Source organism: Staurois parvus, unplaced genomic scaffold (assembly GCF_062004578.1).
Source record: "Staurois parvus isolate SC_StPar_1 unplaced genomic scaffold, SC_StPar_1.0 ptg000298l, whole genome shotgun sequence".
Taxonomy (NCBI): Eukaryota; Metazoa; Chordata; class Amphibia; order Anura; family Ranidae; genus Staurois; species Staurois parvus.
Window position 1 is genome coordinate 2068244 of NW_028318094.1, and position 20859 is coordinate 2089102.

Below are 20859 nucleotides of genomic sequence, written 5' to 3' on the forward strand. Positions count from 1 at the left end.
TCAAAGCAAACGTGCCCATCCACCCGTGTCTCCATGGTTGAAAAGCACCCCCTAGCATTTCTAGCTTTGGGACATCTTGAGTAAGGGCAGATGATTCATGTAGTATTTACTTCCTGGAATCCATCTGCCCTTAGCTCAGGCAGGCGTGCTTAGCTGTGAGAGACCCTTTTCCAGATGAACAAAAAAAGCAAATGAAGACTCCTGGGATATGACATGTTGGTCTAGGCAGGTAACCAGGAAGCAACTGAAATGTTTAAGAAAAAATAAAAAATGGTCATTTCACTTTGATAGAAAAATAAATTCCCCCTGATCTATATATATTGCAGGGATTTTAACAAAACTTTGTTACAGATTCCTACCTTTTGTTGCTCTGAAGAAATAATCGTTTGTCCATGTGCAGAGTGGATCTGTATGGGAGTGACTTTAGAGTTGTCAATCAGCTGCTGTACCTGCAGTCCTCTGAGGAAAATGGCACGTTCCACATCCCTTTTTTAGATGTGATGTCTTTTGGGAGTTACTAATAAAAAATTAAATTTTAGTTGCAAGGCATGCCCAAAATCTGAATCTTGGTGCAGACTTCTGGGAAAATCAGTGAGACTATCACACATACAGGATATTTCTGTGGGGCTTTCTGTATGCCATCTGTCTACAGACTCAGGTAGCCATATTGCATTTTACAGAAAATTACTGTGCTGCAAATAGAAAACGGAGGGTAATATTAACATTCACTTACGATATGGCTTGTGTAGCAATACACTATTTTTCCCCACGAAAGTGGAATTACTTTTTAATGGTAATTGAGAGTGTTTAGTTCAGCTTCAAAGTGCCTCTGGCTAAAGATCGTTTAAACCCAGGGGCAGCTGTGCACATGGCTGGGGACTTTTAGGATTGGACCCTAGTATTGAGGAATTTGACACTCTGCACTGTTGGGCTAAAATGTAAAGTGTCAAGTCTTCAAGCTTTGTTTTAAAGGGATTGTTAAGAGCATATGTGTGATTAGCAGCAGATGAAAACAGTCATTCTCTGGCTTTAGATTAGATTTCTTGACTCTTGGATTGTAAACATAACCCTCAGATGGGGTTTTTGTTTCTGGTAGATCCTAAATAGTCCTCCCTTTTGACTTCAAGAGCTAGCTGTAGTTTAGGACTTCACTAGCCCACCTTGTCTAAGTAGGTCTTCAGTACTCATGTTCATGTAAATAGAGAAAGCGAGCTCTAAGTTATAAGAGCAGCTATTGCACTGAGGTAAAAACCAAACTCCTTCAGATAAAGATATAAAAAAAGTGCAGCGCTAAAAGGTGTATTAAAAAGACAAGTATGCTGCTAAGCAAATATACATGTACGAGTCAAGAACTCTTGAACTAATATAAAAGTTCATAAATCTTCAAAGGGAAACACACCGTAGTTATACCTGCGTTTGTCATAAAATATAAAAAAAATAAGCAAACACCATTCATCAAATTGCTCTCCTGATGACGCTTGATATACTCAGGTGATTGTGCAAGAATTGGATAAAGTGCGCACTCACCAGATGCGCTTAAAATTAGCACGGTGTATCATATATAGGTGGTCTACCAGGTATCCCTTCTTAAGGTGGGTCTGGATACAGCCTGGAGGTAGTCTGCTCTCCTTTTTGGTTACAGGAAAAGACATTCAGCCGGGGTTCCTTTTTAAGGAATGCGTGGGTCATCCTCTTTCAGGCATTGGGATGGTCCTCGGGGGATAGCTAGGAAATTAAAGTGCTCGGTGCAGAGCAAAATAAGGGGGGATTCCCATAGTGTAGTATTTCAAAATAAGAATATTTCAACAGTATAAGGTAAAATGTCAAAGATAAAACATACACTGTGGTTTGTGTGAGATAAAATAAGCAATGCAGTGAAATTGTTCAACAAAAACACTGACCAGCTGGTACTATGAGATGACCGCTGGACCTCCATGATCCGGCGGTGTAACATCTGGGCGTGTAGGGCTCACTTTATCCATTTCATGCACAATCACCAGAGTGTATCAAGCTTATTGGGAATAACAGCGTCATCAGGAGAGCAATTTGATGAACTGTTTGCTGATTTTTTAATATTTTATGACATAAACGCAGGTATAACTACGGTGCGTTTCCCTTTGAAGATTAATGAACTTTTATATTACCGTATTTTCTGGCGTATAAGACGACTTTTTAACCCATGAAAATCTTCTCAAAAGTCAGGGGTCGTCTTGTATGCCGGTATACGGCATGCTGACACTTGGTGTCAGGGAGGCACTTTTTAGGGGCAGCTTGGTGCCGCCCCCCCTTCCAACGGAAGGGACATTAAGTACAGGGGTGGGCTGCTGTTTCTTACCTGGCTCCGGTCCCAGTGCCACGACGATCCAGTCCAGGAAACGCGGCTGCTCCTTCATTCAGTTCGGCCGCTTGACGTTCGCGCAGCCGCTCGGCTCCACCTCCTCACCGGTGATTGGGCGCCAGAACTGTAGCTCAGGAAAGGCACACAGGCGGCCAATCACTGGCGAGGAGGCGGAGCCAAGCGGCCCCACGAAAATTGAGTGAGGGAGCGGCCGGTAAGTGTGCCATGCAGAGGTGCTGCTGCAACCACATATGCTGGCTGCAACAGCACCATGCTGGAGCAGGGGTCCGCAAGTGTCATTGGTGTCAGTGGGAGGAATAGTGCCCCATCATTGGTGTCATTGATACTAATGATGTAGCATTATTCCTCCCACTGACACCAACGATGCGGCACTGTTCCTCCCCCCCACTGACACCACACACTGACACCGATGGGGTACTATTCCTCCCACTGACACCAATGTTGGGACGCTATTCCTCCCACTGACACCAATGTTGGGACGCTATTCCTCCCACACTGGCACCAATGTTGGGACGCTATTCCTCCCACACTGGCACCAATGTTGGGACGCTATTCCTCCCACACTGGCACCAATGATGGGACGCTATTCCTCCCACACTGGCACCAATGATGGGACGCTATTCCTCCCACACTGGCACCAATGATGGGACGCTATTCCTCCCACACTGGCACCAATGATGGGACGCTATTCCTCCCACACTGGCACCAATGATGGGACGCTATTCCTCCCACACTGGCACCAATGATGGGACGCTATTCCTCCCACACTGGCACCAATGATGGGACGCTATTCCTCCCACACTGGCACCAATGGGACGCTATTCCTCCCACACTGGCACCAATGATGGGGCACCATCATTGGTGTCAGTGGGAGGAATAGTGCCCCATCATTGGAATACCATACTGAAAAAACATACCATATAGACATCAAATCTGATATTTTTTAATTTTTATTTGGTGTGCGTTGGAAGAGGGATAGTCTTATACGGCAAGTATAGCCCAAACCCTATATTTTAAAAGGAAAAGTAGGGGGTCGTCGTATATGCCTGAAAATACGGTAGTACAAGAGTACTCTTGCTCAGCATAAAGTTTGGACTGCTGCAGCCTGACCAGGGTCCAGTGTGTCCACATCTAGCTGCTGTGAAATTACCTACTATGGAGTATTGGCCATGTTTGCAGAATCTTGATTGGCTCTGTGTCACACCACGAGAATGCTGAGTGAGTCGTCGTGGCACCCCTCCCCATATGGTATAAACAATATTTCATGGTATTGACCTTTTTCACCTTTAGCTGGGGTAAAGTGTTACTAAACCCCGGACCCTGCATTCACTATATCTGGTCTCCCACAGTACACACAACATGGAAATGCAATTATTTTATTAAATATATATTGCTAAATACCTTTTCTCATCAGAGCAGTCTTGTGACTTCAGCAGTGCACTGGTTAAAGCTTGCAGGAGGAGTTTTTTCTTTCTGCTGTAGGAGGATGCAAAACCCCTGACCCTCTGTGTGGACAGCACTGATTGTCCCTGTGCGGCTCACATGCACTGTCCCAGAAAAAAAAAACTTTTTAGCAATGCTCACTAAACTGAGCATGTGCATGTGACTAAGGGGTTACGTTTGTCTTATCAGGTGGACATTTGAACAAGAGGAGGATCAGAGAAGACTTGATCAAACAGCCATTTTACACAAGGCAGAGGATTACCCCTTAGATTCCACAGTGAGTATAACAAGCATGCTTTACTGCATATACAGACTGATTTTACTGTTATTGGTGGGTTTAGTAACACTTAAATAGGATCCCTTTGCAGTTACCACAAGGAAAAGGAACCCCTAGCAGAAAACGATAAACTTAATTTCAACATAGACCTTAGTGCACTTTAAAGTGTTACTAAACCCACAGCAGTAAAATCAGTCTGTATATGCAGTAAAGCATGCTTGTTATACTCACTGTGGAACCTAAGGGGTTCATCCTCTGCATTGTGTAAAAAGGCTGGTTTATCCTGACTTTTCTGATCCTCTCCTAGTGTTCTCCTCTTATCTCCTGATAAGAAATATTGGGTGGAGACACTCTGCACATTCTCAGTTTGGTTTGTATTGCTAGAGTTTTTTTTTTTTTTTCTTTCTTGGAAGAGTGCATGTGATCAGCACAGAGCCATTCAGCACTGTTCATAGGTCAGGGGTTCTGCATCCTCCTATAGCAAAATGAAAACTCCTACACGCTTTAATGTGCTCGGCTGGACACTGATAGAGCAGTCTTGTGACTTCTAACTGCTGATGTGAAAAGGTATTTAGCAGTTTATATTTACTAGAATAATTGCATTTCTATGTTGTGTGTACTGTGGGAGACCAGATATAGTGAATGCAGGGTCCTGGGTTTTGGAACATTTTTAAGCCCTGCTTCACACTAGAATGCACCCATTCAAAACGAACGGGTTTAAATTGCACAGGAATACCGTGCGCATTCCTTTGTGATTTATGGTGGGAAACTGACAGATGTTCATTGTAATTTACCCAGGATAAGGTATTGCATACTATTGGCGTCTGCACTATCAATTTTGTCCAGACATTACAAGTGTTTTTACGCTACTGGAACTAGTGGTGCACCGAAATGAAAAATCTGGTGCCGAAACAGATACCGAAAATTCAGAATGCATGTGGCCAAAAACCAAACCGAAATGTCTGCGGAGGTGGGGCGGCTCCAATTTTTATTTATTTTTTTTTTCTTTTCTACTTTCAATATATTTTTTTTATTTAACTTTTTTGTTGTCTTTTTTACGATTTTTGTTGCCTTTTTATGAGTTTATTGCTATCACATAGGTGACCAATACTCCCCAATGTGATAGCATATGAATGACAGGCTATCGTTGTAAGGGGGGGCTGTGTGCAAGGAGGGGGCAGGAGAGGAGCAGTGTATTCAGAGAGCCTCCTTCACTGGCTGTCATATGTTAGTGCTGTTTTTTAAATTAATTTGTTGGCTTTTTTTTTTTTCCTTTTAGCATGGCAGAAAAACTAAAAAAATTTTTATGTATGGAGATACAGCGCTCAAATCAAAAATAATGTGAATGGTGAACAAACACTAAAAGGTGATCAAATCAGTCCTTGTGCCAAACGCTCTATATATAAATAATATCCATCAATCAAATCCTGCGTCTTCAATGATAAAGAATATCAAGTGTATCCAAATACACCATGTGTCACCCCACTCAGTGCTCACAGGAGGCTTACCGGATAATATTAGCCATCATATTCTAGAATAGTCAATTAAGGCACAGATGTAATCAAACAGCAGCCTCTCCAAAACTCCTTCTTGGCCTCCAACCATGTATTAATCCGTTTTCCCGCACTTCAAATGGGAAGATCATTGTTAAGCACATTGAAAGCAGGTACATGAAACCAGAAAAGCACCCACAGTGTAAAATCCTTAAATATTTATTGAACCACATTAATGCATTTGTATCACAATCCAATACAGCGTTGTATGCAGGTAAAAGAACGCGTGTGCCACTTCTAAGAGGGCTGCGGGCGTGCATGTGTGGTGATGTATGCCCTAGCTCCACCCAATGCGTTTCATTAGATATGACATCATCGGGGATTAAGGGCGCATTTCCATCACCGCGCTTGTATGGAAAGATTCCAAAGAGAAGACCGACTGTGATTGGTCACCTCCACTGCAACATCAAGGTTGCTATGGCAATCTAAATACCGCAGGCTGGTGCAGACCGCGATGCAAAGACCCATGCGACCAAACCATATAAAGGGAATCATACAAGCAACCTCTATTGCACCGCCCCCTACTGATGATCAGATGCATCGAAATGTTATGAATGTCTCAACCCCCTGGAGGCGAGCACTATAAGAATTCTAAAATAATCCCTAGAGGTAAACAGGGTAATTACACCTCTGAATTATTGTCTGTAAAAAAAAAAAAAACTTAATTAAAATACAGCCGGCAGTCTCTACAATACGACAAAAGATAAAAAACCGTATAATTTACATAACAAATAATGCCTTAATTATTAATAAAACAATTTATATCCCCATCTATATTCAAGCAATATGGTACATAAGTCTTATGGTCGTAGATCCACCTAACCTCAGAGCGAGATCTCTTTTGGCATTACCACCCCTCCAATGAGGGATGTATTTATCTATAACAAGGAAGGTGGTTCCTTCAGGGTCCTTATTATGAAAGCGCATAGTGCCATGAAGCACTGCCATTTAAAGCCCTTTCTAATATTTTCAATGTTTGTTTAAAGCAAATGTGTGCTTCCCTAGTGGTACGTCCTATATATCGTTTCCCACAGGGACAGGTGAGCATATACATTCTTAGAATGACAAGTAGTCACCTGAAAATCCCTGTTGCCTATAGGGAAGTTCTACCACTGAGAAACGGGTGGCTCCTAATGTTTATGATCCTCCTACTCGTGCTGTATTTTTTCATGACTTAAAGGCTTTTTTTTTTTTTTCCCTGTAGGAAGTGGCAAAATGTAATACCTTTTTTTTTTTTTTTTTAAGGATAGAAAGATCTTGGGCTTTCATTAGACTCAAACGTCAATGACTTCTGATATTTCCCCTTTCACTGCTCATTTCTTTTTGGTTATTTTAGTGCTGCACCTCCATACATATGTTTGTATATTCACAGTAGCAGAATATAGTGCTGGTAGCTTGTATGTTTGATGTTATGTTGACCAGTGCAGATTCTAATACTATTTTCACTTAAAAAGAAACTGTTTCTTTTAGCTCGGGAAAGTGACAGCTGATTCTCTAAGCTATAGTGAAGAAGGAAAAAATCCCAAAAAACTGGCAATTGGACTTTAAAAAAGGCATTGACATATAGTGACAGCCAGTCACTGTATACACTGCTACTCTCCTGTATTTCTCCGCCCTCACATGTGCAGTACACAGTCCCCTGTATCGGCTAAATTTTTCCTATCTGCAAAATGCTGATAGAGCTATTTTCAGCCGATATGTTTCGGTGGCCAAAATTTCAGTGCATCCCTAACTTGAACACTAATGTTAATGCAACTGATTTTAGTCCTAATAATAGAGTAGTGAGGTGTGTGGCTTTACTATCAAATTGGAGGCAGATAATGAACTTTCCAAGGTATTCTTCAAAACCTTTGCCCCAAACCTAACCTTTCCATTTGTGTTTGGGATGGGGAATACTGCTGCAACAATACATTCTGATCTGCATGAAACAAAGGTGTATATCTACAGTGTTTTTGATAAAGTATTCCTACCCTTTGAAATTTTCCACATTTTTGTCATGTTACAACCAAAAACGTAAATGTACTCTATTGGGATTGTATGTGATGGACCAACACAGAGTAGCACAGAATTGTGAAGTGGAAGGAAAATTTTATAAATGGTTTTTGGATTCAGATGATGGATTGAACAGTGCTCCATGAGATATATATATATATATATATATATATATATATATATAATTAACCCTGCTTTTAAACTTCTACAACTTTATCTCTGACCTGTGTGTTGTGTTCCTTGGCCTTCATGATGCTGTTTGTTCACTAGTGTTCTCCTAACAAACCTGAGGGTTTCACAGAACAGCTGTATTTATACTGAGATCAAATTACACACAGCTGGACTCTACTACTAATTAGGTGACTTCTGAAGGCCATTGGTTCCACTAGATTTTAGTTGGGGATATCAGAGTAAAGGGAGCTGAATACAAATGCACATCACACTTTTCAAATATTTATAAAAAATTGTGAAAACCTATATCCTTTATCTTTATCCTTTTCCTTCCACTTCACAATTTATGCGCCACTTTGTGTTAGTCTATCCCAAGAAATCCCAATAAAATACAATTACTATTTTGATTGTAACATGACAAAATGTGGAAAACATTAAGGGGTAGGAATACTATTTAGGGCACTGTACCTATTTTTGTGACCATTGCACCGGAGGGTCAGTCACAACACTTCAGAACCACATGACAGCCAAAAGACGGTTACAGCGCAGTTGTCTAGTTCTGGGAGGGCATCATAGGATGCCCTACCACGTGCACCCAGCGCTGTCTGTAATCTCTGTATCCTACGGACACAGCTGACCACGTGATGAGGTAAAAGGCCGATCACAGCAGCCTCTTACCACGTGATCAACTGTTTCCAATGACACAGTAGAACAGAGTAAATACAGTTGCCGGTTATCGGCGGCCCTTTCCTCACACTGTCAATGTGAGGAAAGTACTGCTGATAACTGGCTAATGTCAGGACACCTGCACTGATGAGCAGCGCTCAGCAGTGCTGACTATCCATGGCACCTCATCAGTGCTGCCTCTGTGCAGCCTCATCGATGCACATCAGTGAAGGAGAAAAATTACCGGTTTGCAAAATTTTATAATGGAAACCTAGTGGTGATTAAATACCACAAAAAGAAAGCTCTATTTGTGAGGAAAAAAAAGATAAAAATTTCATATGGGTACAATGTTGCTTTACTGCGCAATTGCCGTTCACAGTGTGAGAGCGCTGAAAGCTGAAAATTGGCAGGAAGGGGGTGAAAGTGCCCGGCAAGTGGTCAAGGTGGTTGTTTTTTTTTTTTTTTTTTTTCTTTTTTTTGTAAGAACCGGAGCATGCTAAAGGAGCAACATACCTGTGCTGTTCCTTCAGCGTACTGTGCCGTGGCTCGGGACTCCTGCTCAGCCTGTTGTATGGGCGGAGCTCAAGAAGATGGAGGCCTGTGCAGTGGTGACAGTACACCGTTGGAGAGCTTCATTTTTATAGAATATAATTAATAGATATAGAGAGGTGTGTGTGTGTATATAATTAACCCCTTCCTAGCCAGTGTCATTAGTACAGTGACAAGCATGTACTTAACAGCTGCAGGAGAACTATAATTTCCAGAATGTATTGTCAAGGATGGGTGTTCTGTTGGTAACTTGATTTGGCATTCCTTGCAGGTCTGCGCTGAATGTTTAATAAAAATTTAGATGTGCCAGGCAGTGCTATAAACACTGATTTTGCTGTAGGGCTAAGTAAAACATGCTGGCATTGTAAGTATGACAGTAGTTTTACTTGATTGATACTTGTGTTCTCATTTTAAAAATGCCCAAGATTTAAAAGATAAATGTAGGATTGCTTTTTTTCTAAAAATCATACCTCAGATGCAACATTGGTCCTCCCGCTGGCTCTAAGGGTGAGAGCTCCGTCACTGCTGTCTGCTCACCCCCCATGTTTTGTCTGTACTTCACTTCTCCTTTTGATGTGTTGATGCATTTTCCAAGTGTTTTTTTTTTTTTTTACCTTTTTTTCAATGCTTTTAAAGGAGATTATTTCTGTATTAAGATGCATGTGATGTGCCCTTTTTTCCCCTTGTCCTTCATTAACCACTTTCCAACCGCGCTATAGCCGAATGATGGCTAGAGCGGTACTGTCCAGTTCTTAAAGGGCGTCCTATCATATGACACCCTCCCAGAACGCACACCCCCAGCGGCGTGAACTGGGTGTCCTACGGACACAGCTGATCACATGAAGTATAAGGCCAATCACAGCTGCCGTTTACCACAAAATCACAATGTGAATACAGTTGCTGGTTATTGGCTGCACTTTTCTCACACTGTCATAGCATAAGGATAGTACTGCCAATAACCGGCAAATGACGGGACATCTGCACTGATCATCAGCGCACTGATGATCAGTGCTGCCGAGCAGTTGCGTCAGTCAGTAACGCTTATCTTTGCCCATCATTGCTGCATATCGGTGCAGCCTCATCAACACACATCGGTGAAGGAGAAAAATTACTTGTTTGCAAAATTTTGTATTAGAAATACATAATACTGTAATAGAAATAATAGAAAACACTCAGTGGCAATTAAATGCCACCAAAAGAAATCTTTGTGTGGGGGGGAAAAAAAAAGTCATATGGGTACATTGTTGCATGAACGCGCAATTGTCATTCAAAGTACAACAGCGCTGAAAGCTGAAAATTTTCCTGGGCATGAAGAGGGTAAAAGTGCCAAGTAAGCAAGTGGTTAAAAACAAGCTAAATCTGAGCCCTGTTTTCTCAACAGTATCAAGTTCATTGTCCTTTCCCCTCTTCTCAAACAACCTGTTGTGCTTGTCCCCTTCACACCAGCCAACCTGCCTCTGTCCTCACACCACCCACTGTAGCTCTTTTGTCACTCACTCCACCCTCTGCATGCACTGCTGGCTTCACACCACCTGCTGAGCCTGTGCTCCTGTTTTCATGACACCTGTTGCATCTGTGCTCTCACTCTTTCACCCACCAGCACACCCCTTTAACACAACCTACAGTGCTTTCAGACCCCCTTTCATCATGCCTGTAGACCCCTCGTCTTCCGACATCACCCATTGCCGTCCCCCACACCACGTGGCACGCCCTTCGTTTTCTCAACGGTTTCCACACCCCTAATGCTCTCACCACCCCATCCTTTCCTGTTCTGAACAAGCACGCTTTTGCTGGTCCATCATTTATGGCAGAAACCTCCTTTTTGTCAGAATTCATCCTGCCAGACCCTTGAAAGAAATGCATGGACACGAACAGTAAATGACTATAATGGAGCCGATCGCGAACAGTAAATGACTATAATGGAGCTGATCATGTCCTTTCCTGCAAACAGCTGTGGGCAGGAAGCCTGATACAAAACAATAAGGCAGGCATTAGTGGCCATTGTTAAATAATCGAACATGCAGCAATTATCTAGATCGACACATAACACAAGTGTTTGCTGCATGTTTGATTCCACAGGCGCTGTCAGCATCTCCTTGCTCTGTATGAGGCTTCCCATCCACAGCTGTTCACGGAATCAGTTTTTTCAGGTGGACCTGATTGGAAAGTCCATTCATCCCTATGAACAGACTGGTGTAAACAGACTCGTCTGTTTGTACCCGCTTACCTCCAGGTCCGCTAAAAAAAAAAAGAGGGCATCCGTCCTTTTCCGTTTAGGCAGAGTGCATCAGAGGTTGGTTGGGTATAAATGGACAGTGGACAGAAACTGAGAAAACATGTCTTCTGTCTGATTGGAACAGAATCTGCCCTGGGAAAAATTTGCATATCTCCAGCATTTGACCCAGTCTGGCAGGGGTGAGGACTTGAATATTTTCTGTGGTTCCCTTTTCCATTCATAGGGTCACCCCACCTCCCAGAAGTTACTAGACCGTGGACCATGTGAGTTCACATTTGTCCCTCTGCCTTCCTATGAGCATGCCCTTGCACTGCAGAACACCTGACTGGCTCTTTGTGCTTCTTTTCCTGCCCCTGCCACTCCTGAGCTCTGCTGTACAAGACGTGGATACCAGGTCAAATTTGGGTGCTTGCTTCTATTTACACCCTGTTCCAAATTAATATGCAAATTATATTTTTCTCATTTACCTAAATAATTGAAGTAAATAACAGTCAGCATAATTCTCATGTTATCAACTATTTAAAAGTACAATTCAAATGTTATTGAACAAACCACCTGATAACTATTTTTTTAAACATAAAAAATTTACAATGCACTGTTCCAAATTATTACGCACAGTAAGTTTCAAAACACTTTATAGGTTGTAAAGAACTGAAAATTGTCATTTTGTTGTGTTTGCAGCATATTTACTGAAGTCAAAAGTTATTTCAATCAAACTTTTAACAACATTTTAACTTTTTAAACCTTTTAACAGGTCACGTTACATTTTAACATAGGACCCCTTATTTGATAGCAGCTTCACAAGTCTTGCATCCATTGAACTTGTGAGTTTTTGGACAGTTTCTGCTTGAATTTGTTTGCAAGATGTCAGAATAGTCTCCCAGAGCTGCTGTTTGGATGTAAACTGCCTCCCACCCTCATAGATCTTTTGCTTGAGGATGCTCCAAAGGTTCTCAATAGGATTGAGGTCAGGGGAGGAAGGAGGCCACACCATGACTCTCTCCTTATCCCCATAGCAGCCATTGATGCAGAGGTATTCTTTGCAGCATGAGATGGTGCATGGTCATGCATGAAGATGATTTTATTACGGAAAGCAAAGTTCTTCCTTCTGTAGCTGGGAGGAAAGTGGTTAGTCATAAACTCCACATACTTTGCAGAGGTCATCTTTACACCTTCGGTGACCCTAAAGGGGCCGACCAGCTCTGTTCCCATGATTCCAGCCCAAAACATGACTCCACCACCTCCTTGCTGACGTCTCAGCCTTGTTGGAACAGGGTGGTCATCCACCAACCATCCACTACTCCATCCATCTGGACCATCCAGGGTTGCACGGCACTCATCAGTGAACAGGACTGTTTGAAAATTTAGTCTTCATGTATTTTTCTGCCCAATGCAGCAGTTTCTGCTTGTGAGCATTGGTTATTGGTGGCCGAATAGAAGGTTTATGCACAGTTGCATGACTCTGGAGGACTCTACACCTTGATGTCCGTGGTACTCCAGAGACACCAGCAGCTTCAAATATCTGTTTGCTGCTATGTAATGGGATTTTAGCAGCTGCTCTCTTGATCCGATGCATGGATCTGGCAGAAACCTTCCTCAATGTGCCTTTATCTGCACGAACCCGTCTGTGCTCTGAATCAGCCACAAATCTCTTAATTGTGCGATGATGACGCTTAAGTTTTCGTGAAATATCTAATGTTTTCATACCTCGTCCAAGGCATTGAACTATTTCACTCTTTTTCGACAGCAGAGAGATCCATTTTCTTTCCCATATTGCTTGAAAATGGTGTTCTGCTTAATAATGTGGAACACCCTCCTTTAGTAGTTTTTTCCTTAAATTGGGCTCACCGGCCAATCTAATTATCACAGGTGTCCGAGATTGTTTTCAGTGATCAAAAGAGCCCTGACACACAATGCCATCCATGAGTTAAACTGAAAAACAAAATATTTAATCTTTGTGACACTTATGCAAGCCATAGATGGGGAGAAAACCAGCCGTTTTTTTAACAAAAAAACCCCCAAAAAATCGGTTGTTCAATAGGCCGATGTTACCACCAACAGTAAAAAAAAAATAAAAAATCGGCCGATTTTCTTCTCCTCTACGGCCGGCATTTAATTACTTCTGTCCCTGCAGAGAGCCCCGCTATATTTGACATTAAAAAGTATTGTGGTTGCAACATTATTATTATTATACAGTATTTATAAAGCGCCAATAGTTCGCTCAGCGCTGTACATTACAAAGGGGGACAGAACACGTGACAGAACAATACCAATACAATGCAAAACATGAACATTGTATCTATTTGTATCCATTTCAGATACAGATGTTTTTTTTTTTTTTGGGGGGGGGGGGGGTTTGGATACAAATAGATACATTGTTGCAACCGCAGTACTTTTTAATGTCAAATATAATAGCGGACTGGAATCCTCCTCCTCCCTCCATCACTTTTTTTTTTTTTTTTTATTCGTAAAAAGATTGGGCGATCTATGGCCTGCATTAAATAGAATTTGCATAATAATTTGGAACAGGGTGTAAAAGACACTAAATCTAATGAATATGGAGCTATAATGTGTGGCTTTAAATCTGCCGGGCTTTAATCTTGTGAATCGTGAGGTAGTATTCTATAGTACTAAAGGGATGTGCAACCAAAATTCTAAAGTGCTATTTAGGTCGCTTTAATACAATTGGTCCAGTTGGGTCTGCCTGACAGTTTTTTTTTCAGGTGAAGCTGATTATATATATATATATATATATATATAATGGAAGAGGATCTGTTGCCACCCATTTAGACAGATTGGATCGGAGGGCACAACCAGTCTGCTTACAATTGAATGCCCATAGAGCAGAGAAGGTGGTGTCTGTGTCCGCTTTGCAGAAACATACCTGATGTCTGCTGGCTCTGCTCATCAGGGGATCAGCAGATCTCCTACTGAGGGAAATGGATTCCGCCCCCTGTGTAAGGGGGGCCAAGTGTGCAGGCACAATGAACTTCTAGTGACCTTCCCCCAGTGCTTATACTAATAATTGGCCAGTGCGCTTCAATGGTTTTTAAAAAAAAGAACAAAAAAAACCTCCTACTTCTAGTCTTTATAACTTGACATTCATAGCGACCAACTTTTGCACAAAGTTTCTCCTGGCTTGCCATGAATAACGTAGCAGCTCTTAGAAATTTGAGAGCAAGTTATTTCCAGTTGCCATAAATAGCATGTCCTCCTGTAGATAGACTTTCAGTTGTAGCATGTTTCATCTAGCGTGTGTTTTTGCTCTCCTGTGGTTTGATTTAAGATTGTGTTAGAAAATCAACCATTTAAGGCTTTCCCTACTTGTTTTAAAAGATTAACTCCAGATCACGATCAAGCAATGCATTTTTTTTTTTTTCTTTTCCTGGACTAGATGTGACTTCACTACTGTGCTGTTGATACAGACTAATGTTCTCTACTTGCCTGTCAGTGTCATGGCTTACCTTATTGACCAGTGTGTTGTCTGTCACTATATGGTCACTAAAGGATAAGTGCACTTATGGACAATAACGTACCATTTGCAGCAGATAAGCCTCATAAGTTGCCATTCATTACTTTTGCATCACAATACAGCAAGGCTTCATTTTAAGTTTCCAGGAGCTTTGACCTAGATGTAAATGAAGGGAGATATCTGCCATGCTCATACATTCTTTAAAAAAAAAAAATCACTTGGAATAAATGGGGGTGGTTGAGTACAATCCATCCACTTTTTACATGGTTTTCAAAAGGAAGTGTTGTCTGGCAACTGGCTGTATCTACGAGAAGTCTTTCTAATTGTCTTGTAGAGTGAATATTCATAAAATGTCACAGCGTCAAAACACACTGCTTATTTTTCTGTGAACTTTGCCTACCTCGGGTTAAGATGTGCCAACTCTAGAGTAAAAACAGATGGCAAGTGTTACAGTAGCAGCAGGTGCAGTCTTATAACAGATTGTAGCTTGTGTCTTCCCTTCCAAAACACAGACATTCAGTCCTGCAAGGAATACTTTGGCTGTATGATTTATGGATTTAGGGGCATGGCTTGCTTCAAGTGCAGCAGATATTCCTACACATAGCCCAAGGTGAAAGCAGCTTGAGATCAGTAAATCACTATTAAAATTCTTACACAAGCTTATTGTGGTCATGGTTGGTTGGTGAACCGTGGGGATTTATTGGCGGCTTAACTGATAGAGGGATAATCAAATATTAGCCAGCTGGATTGCTTGACAGAGACTGCATCTAGTTTTGGTTTACACTTTGCTCCTTAAAAACTTGAGCGGATAATTTTAAAAGGGGAAAAAAAATGCAGGATGAAGTCTATTCACTTAGCAAGTGATTTTTATGTTTGAACGTGGTCAGCAGTGGCACCTTTCTTTATTTAAAACGTCTGTCATAACATGTTCTCCTCCTGTTTTTTTTTTTAAATCATGGTTAGTTTACCACAACTGGCAGTTTCTTCAACCCTGTGTGTGTGTGTGTCTAAAATAACAAATGTTGTACCTGCTCAGTGCAGTGGTATCCGCTTGGCTTCTAATGCATTTGCCACCATAGGTAGCTGCTTACTATGGTGGTAAAACACATGCAGGGGTGCACCTGAGCTGGGCTGTGTGTATCCATAGCTGTAAAGAGTGCACCACTGACCAAGTTGTGTGGTCGGGAGGGGTTTTCCATAATGTATAGGTTTACTACTCATTGTAAATAATTATTTTAGTACAGGAACTCAAAGCTACTAGACCATCAGTGTAAAACTAACTGTAAATGGATATTTGCCAGTGTTTTGATCTTTTATATGCTTTCTCTTCTTTCAGATTTCAGTTGACCAAAGAAATGGTGATGGAGAAGCCAAGTCCCCTGCTTGTCGGGCGGGAGTTTGTGAGGCAATATTATACCCTTCTTAACCAGGCACCAGACTTTTTGCATAGGTATGTGCTATGTTATTTAGGCTTCTTTACACAGGTGTGTGGGCATGTTACACCTTGATGGCAATCACTAAAGCAAATGTCCCCAATAGAGCAACTTCTCTCCACTTCTGTTCCACTGAAAACCTGTAAATCTGTAGCTTTCCCCTTTTTGTTTGTCTTTAACTAGACAAGCACTGTATGCATCTCCCTAATGATGCAGTGGCAATATAAATGCTTGACACAAGTTCTGAGTCTTCATCATGTGTTTTTGGCTGGGGTTCTAGTTTAACCCCTTCGCAACTAAGGGTGAAATGTTAATGCAGAAGCACAATTTTGTAACTTTGACTTGTTGGTAAATATCATCACAACTACTTTGTGGATCCAGGTGGAATTCTGCTCCTGATGATCGCAGCGCTATCACATGTGTATGTTGGTTGTTGTTTGTACCCGTAGTACAGCCCAGAAACAATGGTAATCATTTTTGGTTTTTAGCTACATAAAACACACCTGTACTAATTTAAAAAAAAAAAAAGCCCAAAAATACTGACCCTGACTTTGACCTAGATCAAACCTTTTTCTAGGTATTATTATTATTATTAATAAATATATATATATATTTATTAATAATAATAATAATACCTAGAAAAAGGTTTGATCTAGGTCAAAGTCAGGGTCAGTATTTTTGGGCTTTTTTTTTTTTTTTTAAAGAGTATATGTGAGTATGTTCTCTCTGACTGTTCACTCTGATAGCCAATTAGAGACTATCACGGAGTTTAGGTGACCTGGAATGGGAATTCCAGGTCCCTATTAGTGCGGCACCCTCTGAGCACAAAGACTGATACGCAAATATGGGGCCCCAAGGAAAAAAGTCCAGTGGGTTTGCAGATTTGCGTACTCTGTGTCAAGGGCTAGAAATTAAACTGAGACCATTTCTCTTGCTGCTTCATTCTGGCAGGGGTTTTTTTTTTTTTTTTTTTTCATACTCAAGTTGAAATATGCATAAAACAGTTTTACTATTGTTTTGTTAGGTTCTATGGCAAAAGTTCTTCCTATGTTCACGGTGGCTTGGACAGCAATGGGAAACCAGCAGATGCTGTCTATGGGCAAGCTGTAAGTACTATATAAATTGATATGGTTTTGTTGGTGGTGGGGAGGTTGGGTTGTCATCTTCCTCTTTGTGTACGAGTAATTGTTGTTTGCATGTTCTACAGGACATCCATAAAAAAGTAATGTCCTTGAATTTCAAGGACTGTCGGACAAAGATCCGACATGTTGATGCTCATGCCACTCTTAATGATGGGGTCGTGGTACAAGTCATGGGAGAGCTGTCCAACAACCGGCAACCTATGCGGCGCTTTATGCAGACCTTTGTTTTGGCACCAGAGGTAAATACCCTGCCTTACAGCACTGATTTATTGATTTCATATGTGTGGTATGTTGAACATATAAAATGGTTCTCCTCGCTCCCTCCCTGGTTTCCCAAGGTAGTATTTCAGTCTGATCATCCTCTGTACTTGACTACAGATGGAAAGGAATACAAGGGAGCGCCAACAAAGCGCAGAACTTATAAAGCCAATGGGCAACTTGCATGTAAAGCCCATTAGCTTTTTAATATACTTCTTCTTTTTTTTTTTTTGGTAAGACTGAACTTAGTTGATGCCCCCTTGTGTTCCTTTTCCAGAATGACAGATTGCTTTATTCTAATGGGCTGCTTCCACTTCTGCTATGAAAGCCATGGACTTTTACTTTGTGCGCTGGGGTAGCATACACCTCCTTCAGCACCATTTTAGATCTATTGCATTTTAATACGTATGGCATTCTCTTTAGTCAGAAGGAGGGTTGCTTGCTTGGTCGCTTAACTAATTTCCAGTATGACTATTTATTTCTTGTTGCATAATTGGCGCTTTATGTAGCTTTTAAGTCAGAGTGTCTGTGACTTGGTATTCGTTTTGTGTGCCTCACGGGATAATCCTTTGTAGCTGCCAGCATCCCCCTTTGAATGCCTGTGAAAATGTTGGCTAGCGTATTCTTATTTTACCATTGCCCTTCATTTGAACCCACTGAAGCTGTGACCACATAATTTTTTAAAATAAGCGGTTGCAGAGTAAATGCAGCAGCTAATCAAAAGGCCTGTGAAAAATGCGGGTTCTAGTAAACTTGAGCCCTTTTTACTTTTTGGTTTCCTGGAAAATCTCAGTAGTTCAAATTGTTTCATATTTGGAGGATTATGACCTTTTAAATGTGTTAATTTTTTTTTTTTTTCCACCCTTTTTAGGGTTCTGTGGCAAACAAATTTTATGTCCACAATGACATATTCCGTTACCAAGATGAAGTTTTTGGTGACTCCGATACAGAACCTCCAGAAGGTATGTCGTTTATAAATTCCCCCTATGACATTACTTGTCAATAATACTATGACATTTATAGTTGAGTATGTATTTTAAAGTGTTCCTAAACCCACAACAGTAAAATCGGTCTGTATATGCAGTAAAGCATGCTTGTTATACTCACTGTGGAACCTAAGGGGTTAATTCTCCAGATTGTGTAAAAAGGATGTTTGATCCTGTCTTCTCTGATCCTCCCCTTCTTCCAGTGTCCCCTAAAATATCTCCTGATAGAACATAGGTTTAGAGTCACTCTGCACATGCTCAATTTGGTGTTTGTGGCTGGAGAGATTTGTTTTTATTTCTTGGGAGAGTGCATGTGACCAGCACAGGTCCAATCAGCACTGTCCAGACAGAGGTCAGGAGTCCTGCACCCTCCTAGAGCAGAATGAAAACTCATCCTAGAAAGCTTTAACCAGTGCTCAGCTGAGCACTGATAGAAGTCACAAGCCTGCTCTAACTGTTGATGAGAAAAGGTATTCAGCAGTTTATAATTACTAAAATAATTGCATTCCTATGTTGTGTACCGTGGGTGACCACCTATAGTGAATGCAGGGTCCTGGGTTTAGTAACACTTTAACGTGCCCCTTCTTATCCTTCTTCCTTTTTTTTTCTGTTCTAGAATCGGATGAGGAAGTAGATGAGCCTGAGGAAAGGCAGCAGACCCCAGAAGTAGTTGCCACAGAGGATGGTGCATACTATGACCAGTCTGGCAGGTAACTGCTCTCTCCACTTTATTTTGATGGAATTTGTAATGCATGCACAGTGTGCCCTGTAAGAAATGCTCTTAAGGTATTTACATATAACAATGCTCAATTCACAAAGTTTACTTTAGGATAAGGATCTTTATTTTCAGCCATGTGAGTGTCCTTTTTAAATCTAAGCCCTTGGTCACATAAAAGCCGATATTGAAATTGTGCGACCTTACAGTGAAGTCGCATGCTTTAAAAATCCGGTGACCTGCCAATTTCAGTTGCGATTTGCAAGACATCTGACACAGATGTCTATGCAAATTGCAACCAAAGTAGTATATGCACTAGAAATCGGTGCGGCTCCAACCAAGTTGGAACCGCACCAATATGACTGCTCTAATAGTGGACAATAGGGTGCGACTTGGCATACGTTTTGCAAGGCATGCAAGTTGCATGCCAAGTTGCACCCAATGTGACTAGGCTGTAAAACGTCAGTTTTGAAAAGTGTCTTAAGCAAAAATCCTAATTCTGGTGTTTGTGAACTGAACCATATGCATTGTATTTTTGCTCTAGTTTTTTGTGTTTTTCAGGTTTGGTTTTGTAAACCGATGTCCTACATGGATGAACTTGTGTAATTTTAACTGAATTTCATACCAACCAATCTTATTTTCAGTAACAATGACTTGGATGAACCACTGGAAGAGCAGATAGCAGAACCAGAACCTGATCCTGAGCCTGAACCTGAGCAGGATCCAGAGCCAGAGGTGGTGGAAGAAAAGTGTGAACCTGTCTCTGAGGAACCAGCTCCAGAAGAGGAAGAGGTGTTGGAAAAGAGCTCCTCTCCACTTCCTGCAGACCCTGCGCCAGCAGTACAGGAAGACTCCAGGGTAAAGGATATTCCTATTGATTTAGCTTGCCTTTATAGGGACCTAAGACTGTCATTTAACTCTTGGCTCTCTCAACCACTTTAGACCTTTTCCTGGGCCTCTGTGACAAGCAAAAATCTCCCACCTAGTGGCGCTGTCCCAGTGTCTGGAATCCCTCCCCACGTTGTCAAAGTTCAACCGTCACAGGTAAACTTAGACATGTGACATTTTAGTTTTGAAGTAAGACTCATTGGTTGCCTAATTTTACTGGAAAGTTGCAGTCTTAACCCAAAAATAAAAAAAATCTGTATTTGTTAGCTGTTGGGGTAGAGATGGAAGTCGGTGCCTGCTTTTGTTGCATTTCAGAATAATGGCAGATTCTTCCACAGCAGTACCCTCCAATTGTCCCTGCTTCTGGCCTTTAACTGCTTCCCGACCACCTGCCCGCAATGCAGGGCGGCAGCTATAGCAAAGTGAGGTACCCATATGTCGCACTGGCTGTAAAAACATAGGGGGGGCGCACAGCGCTCCCCCCCTTGCGACTGCTGTGTCCAGTGGACACAACGGAATGAAGATCCCGGTCAACGGGACCCAGTGATCATGTGATCGCTATGTGATCACAATGTAAGCAATCTCATTCATATCGGCTGTGTTCCTCTTCCTAGTGAGTTGTGATTGGCCCACAGCTGTCACATGATACATGGGGTCAATCACGGCACCCTGTACCATGTGACCAGCTCCAGCCAATCACAGATCACTGTCTTGAGCTG

The 20859-nt window shown here is 41.6% G+C and overlaps 1 protein-coding gene across 2 annotated transcripts in view; it reads left to right on the forward strand.

Moving 5' to 3' along the window:
- G3BP1 (G3BP stress granule assembly factor 1) overlaps positions 1-20859 on the forward strand; it is a 75965-nt gene that overhangs the window by 47981 nt on the left and 7125 nt on the right. For both annotated transcript variants that reach the window (XM_089682802.1, XM_089682803.1), the window contains exons 2-8: positions 16055-16168; positions 17176-17257; positions 17359-17532; positions 18423-18513; positions 19154-19247; positions 19897-20110; positions 20195-20296. In XM_089682802.1, the coding sequence (XP_089538928.1) occupies positions 16055-16168; positions 17176-17257; positions 17359-17532; positions 18423-18513; positions 19154-19247; positions 19897-20110; positions 20195-20296 (871 nt within the window). The remainder of the gene's footprint in view (positions 1-16054; positions 16169-17175; positions 17258-17358; positions 17533-18422; positions 18514-19153; positions 19248-19896; positions 20111-20194; positions 20297-20859) is intronic.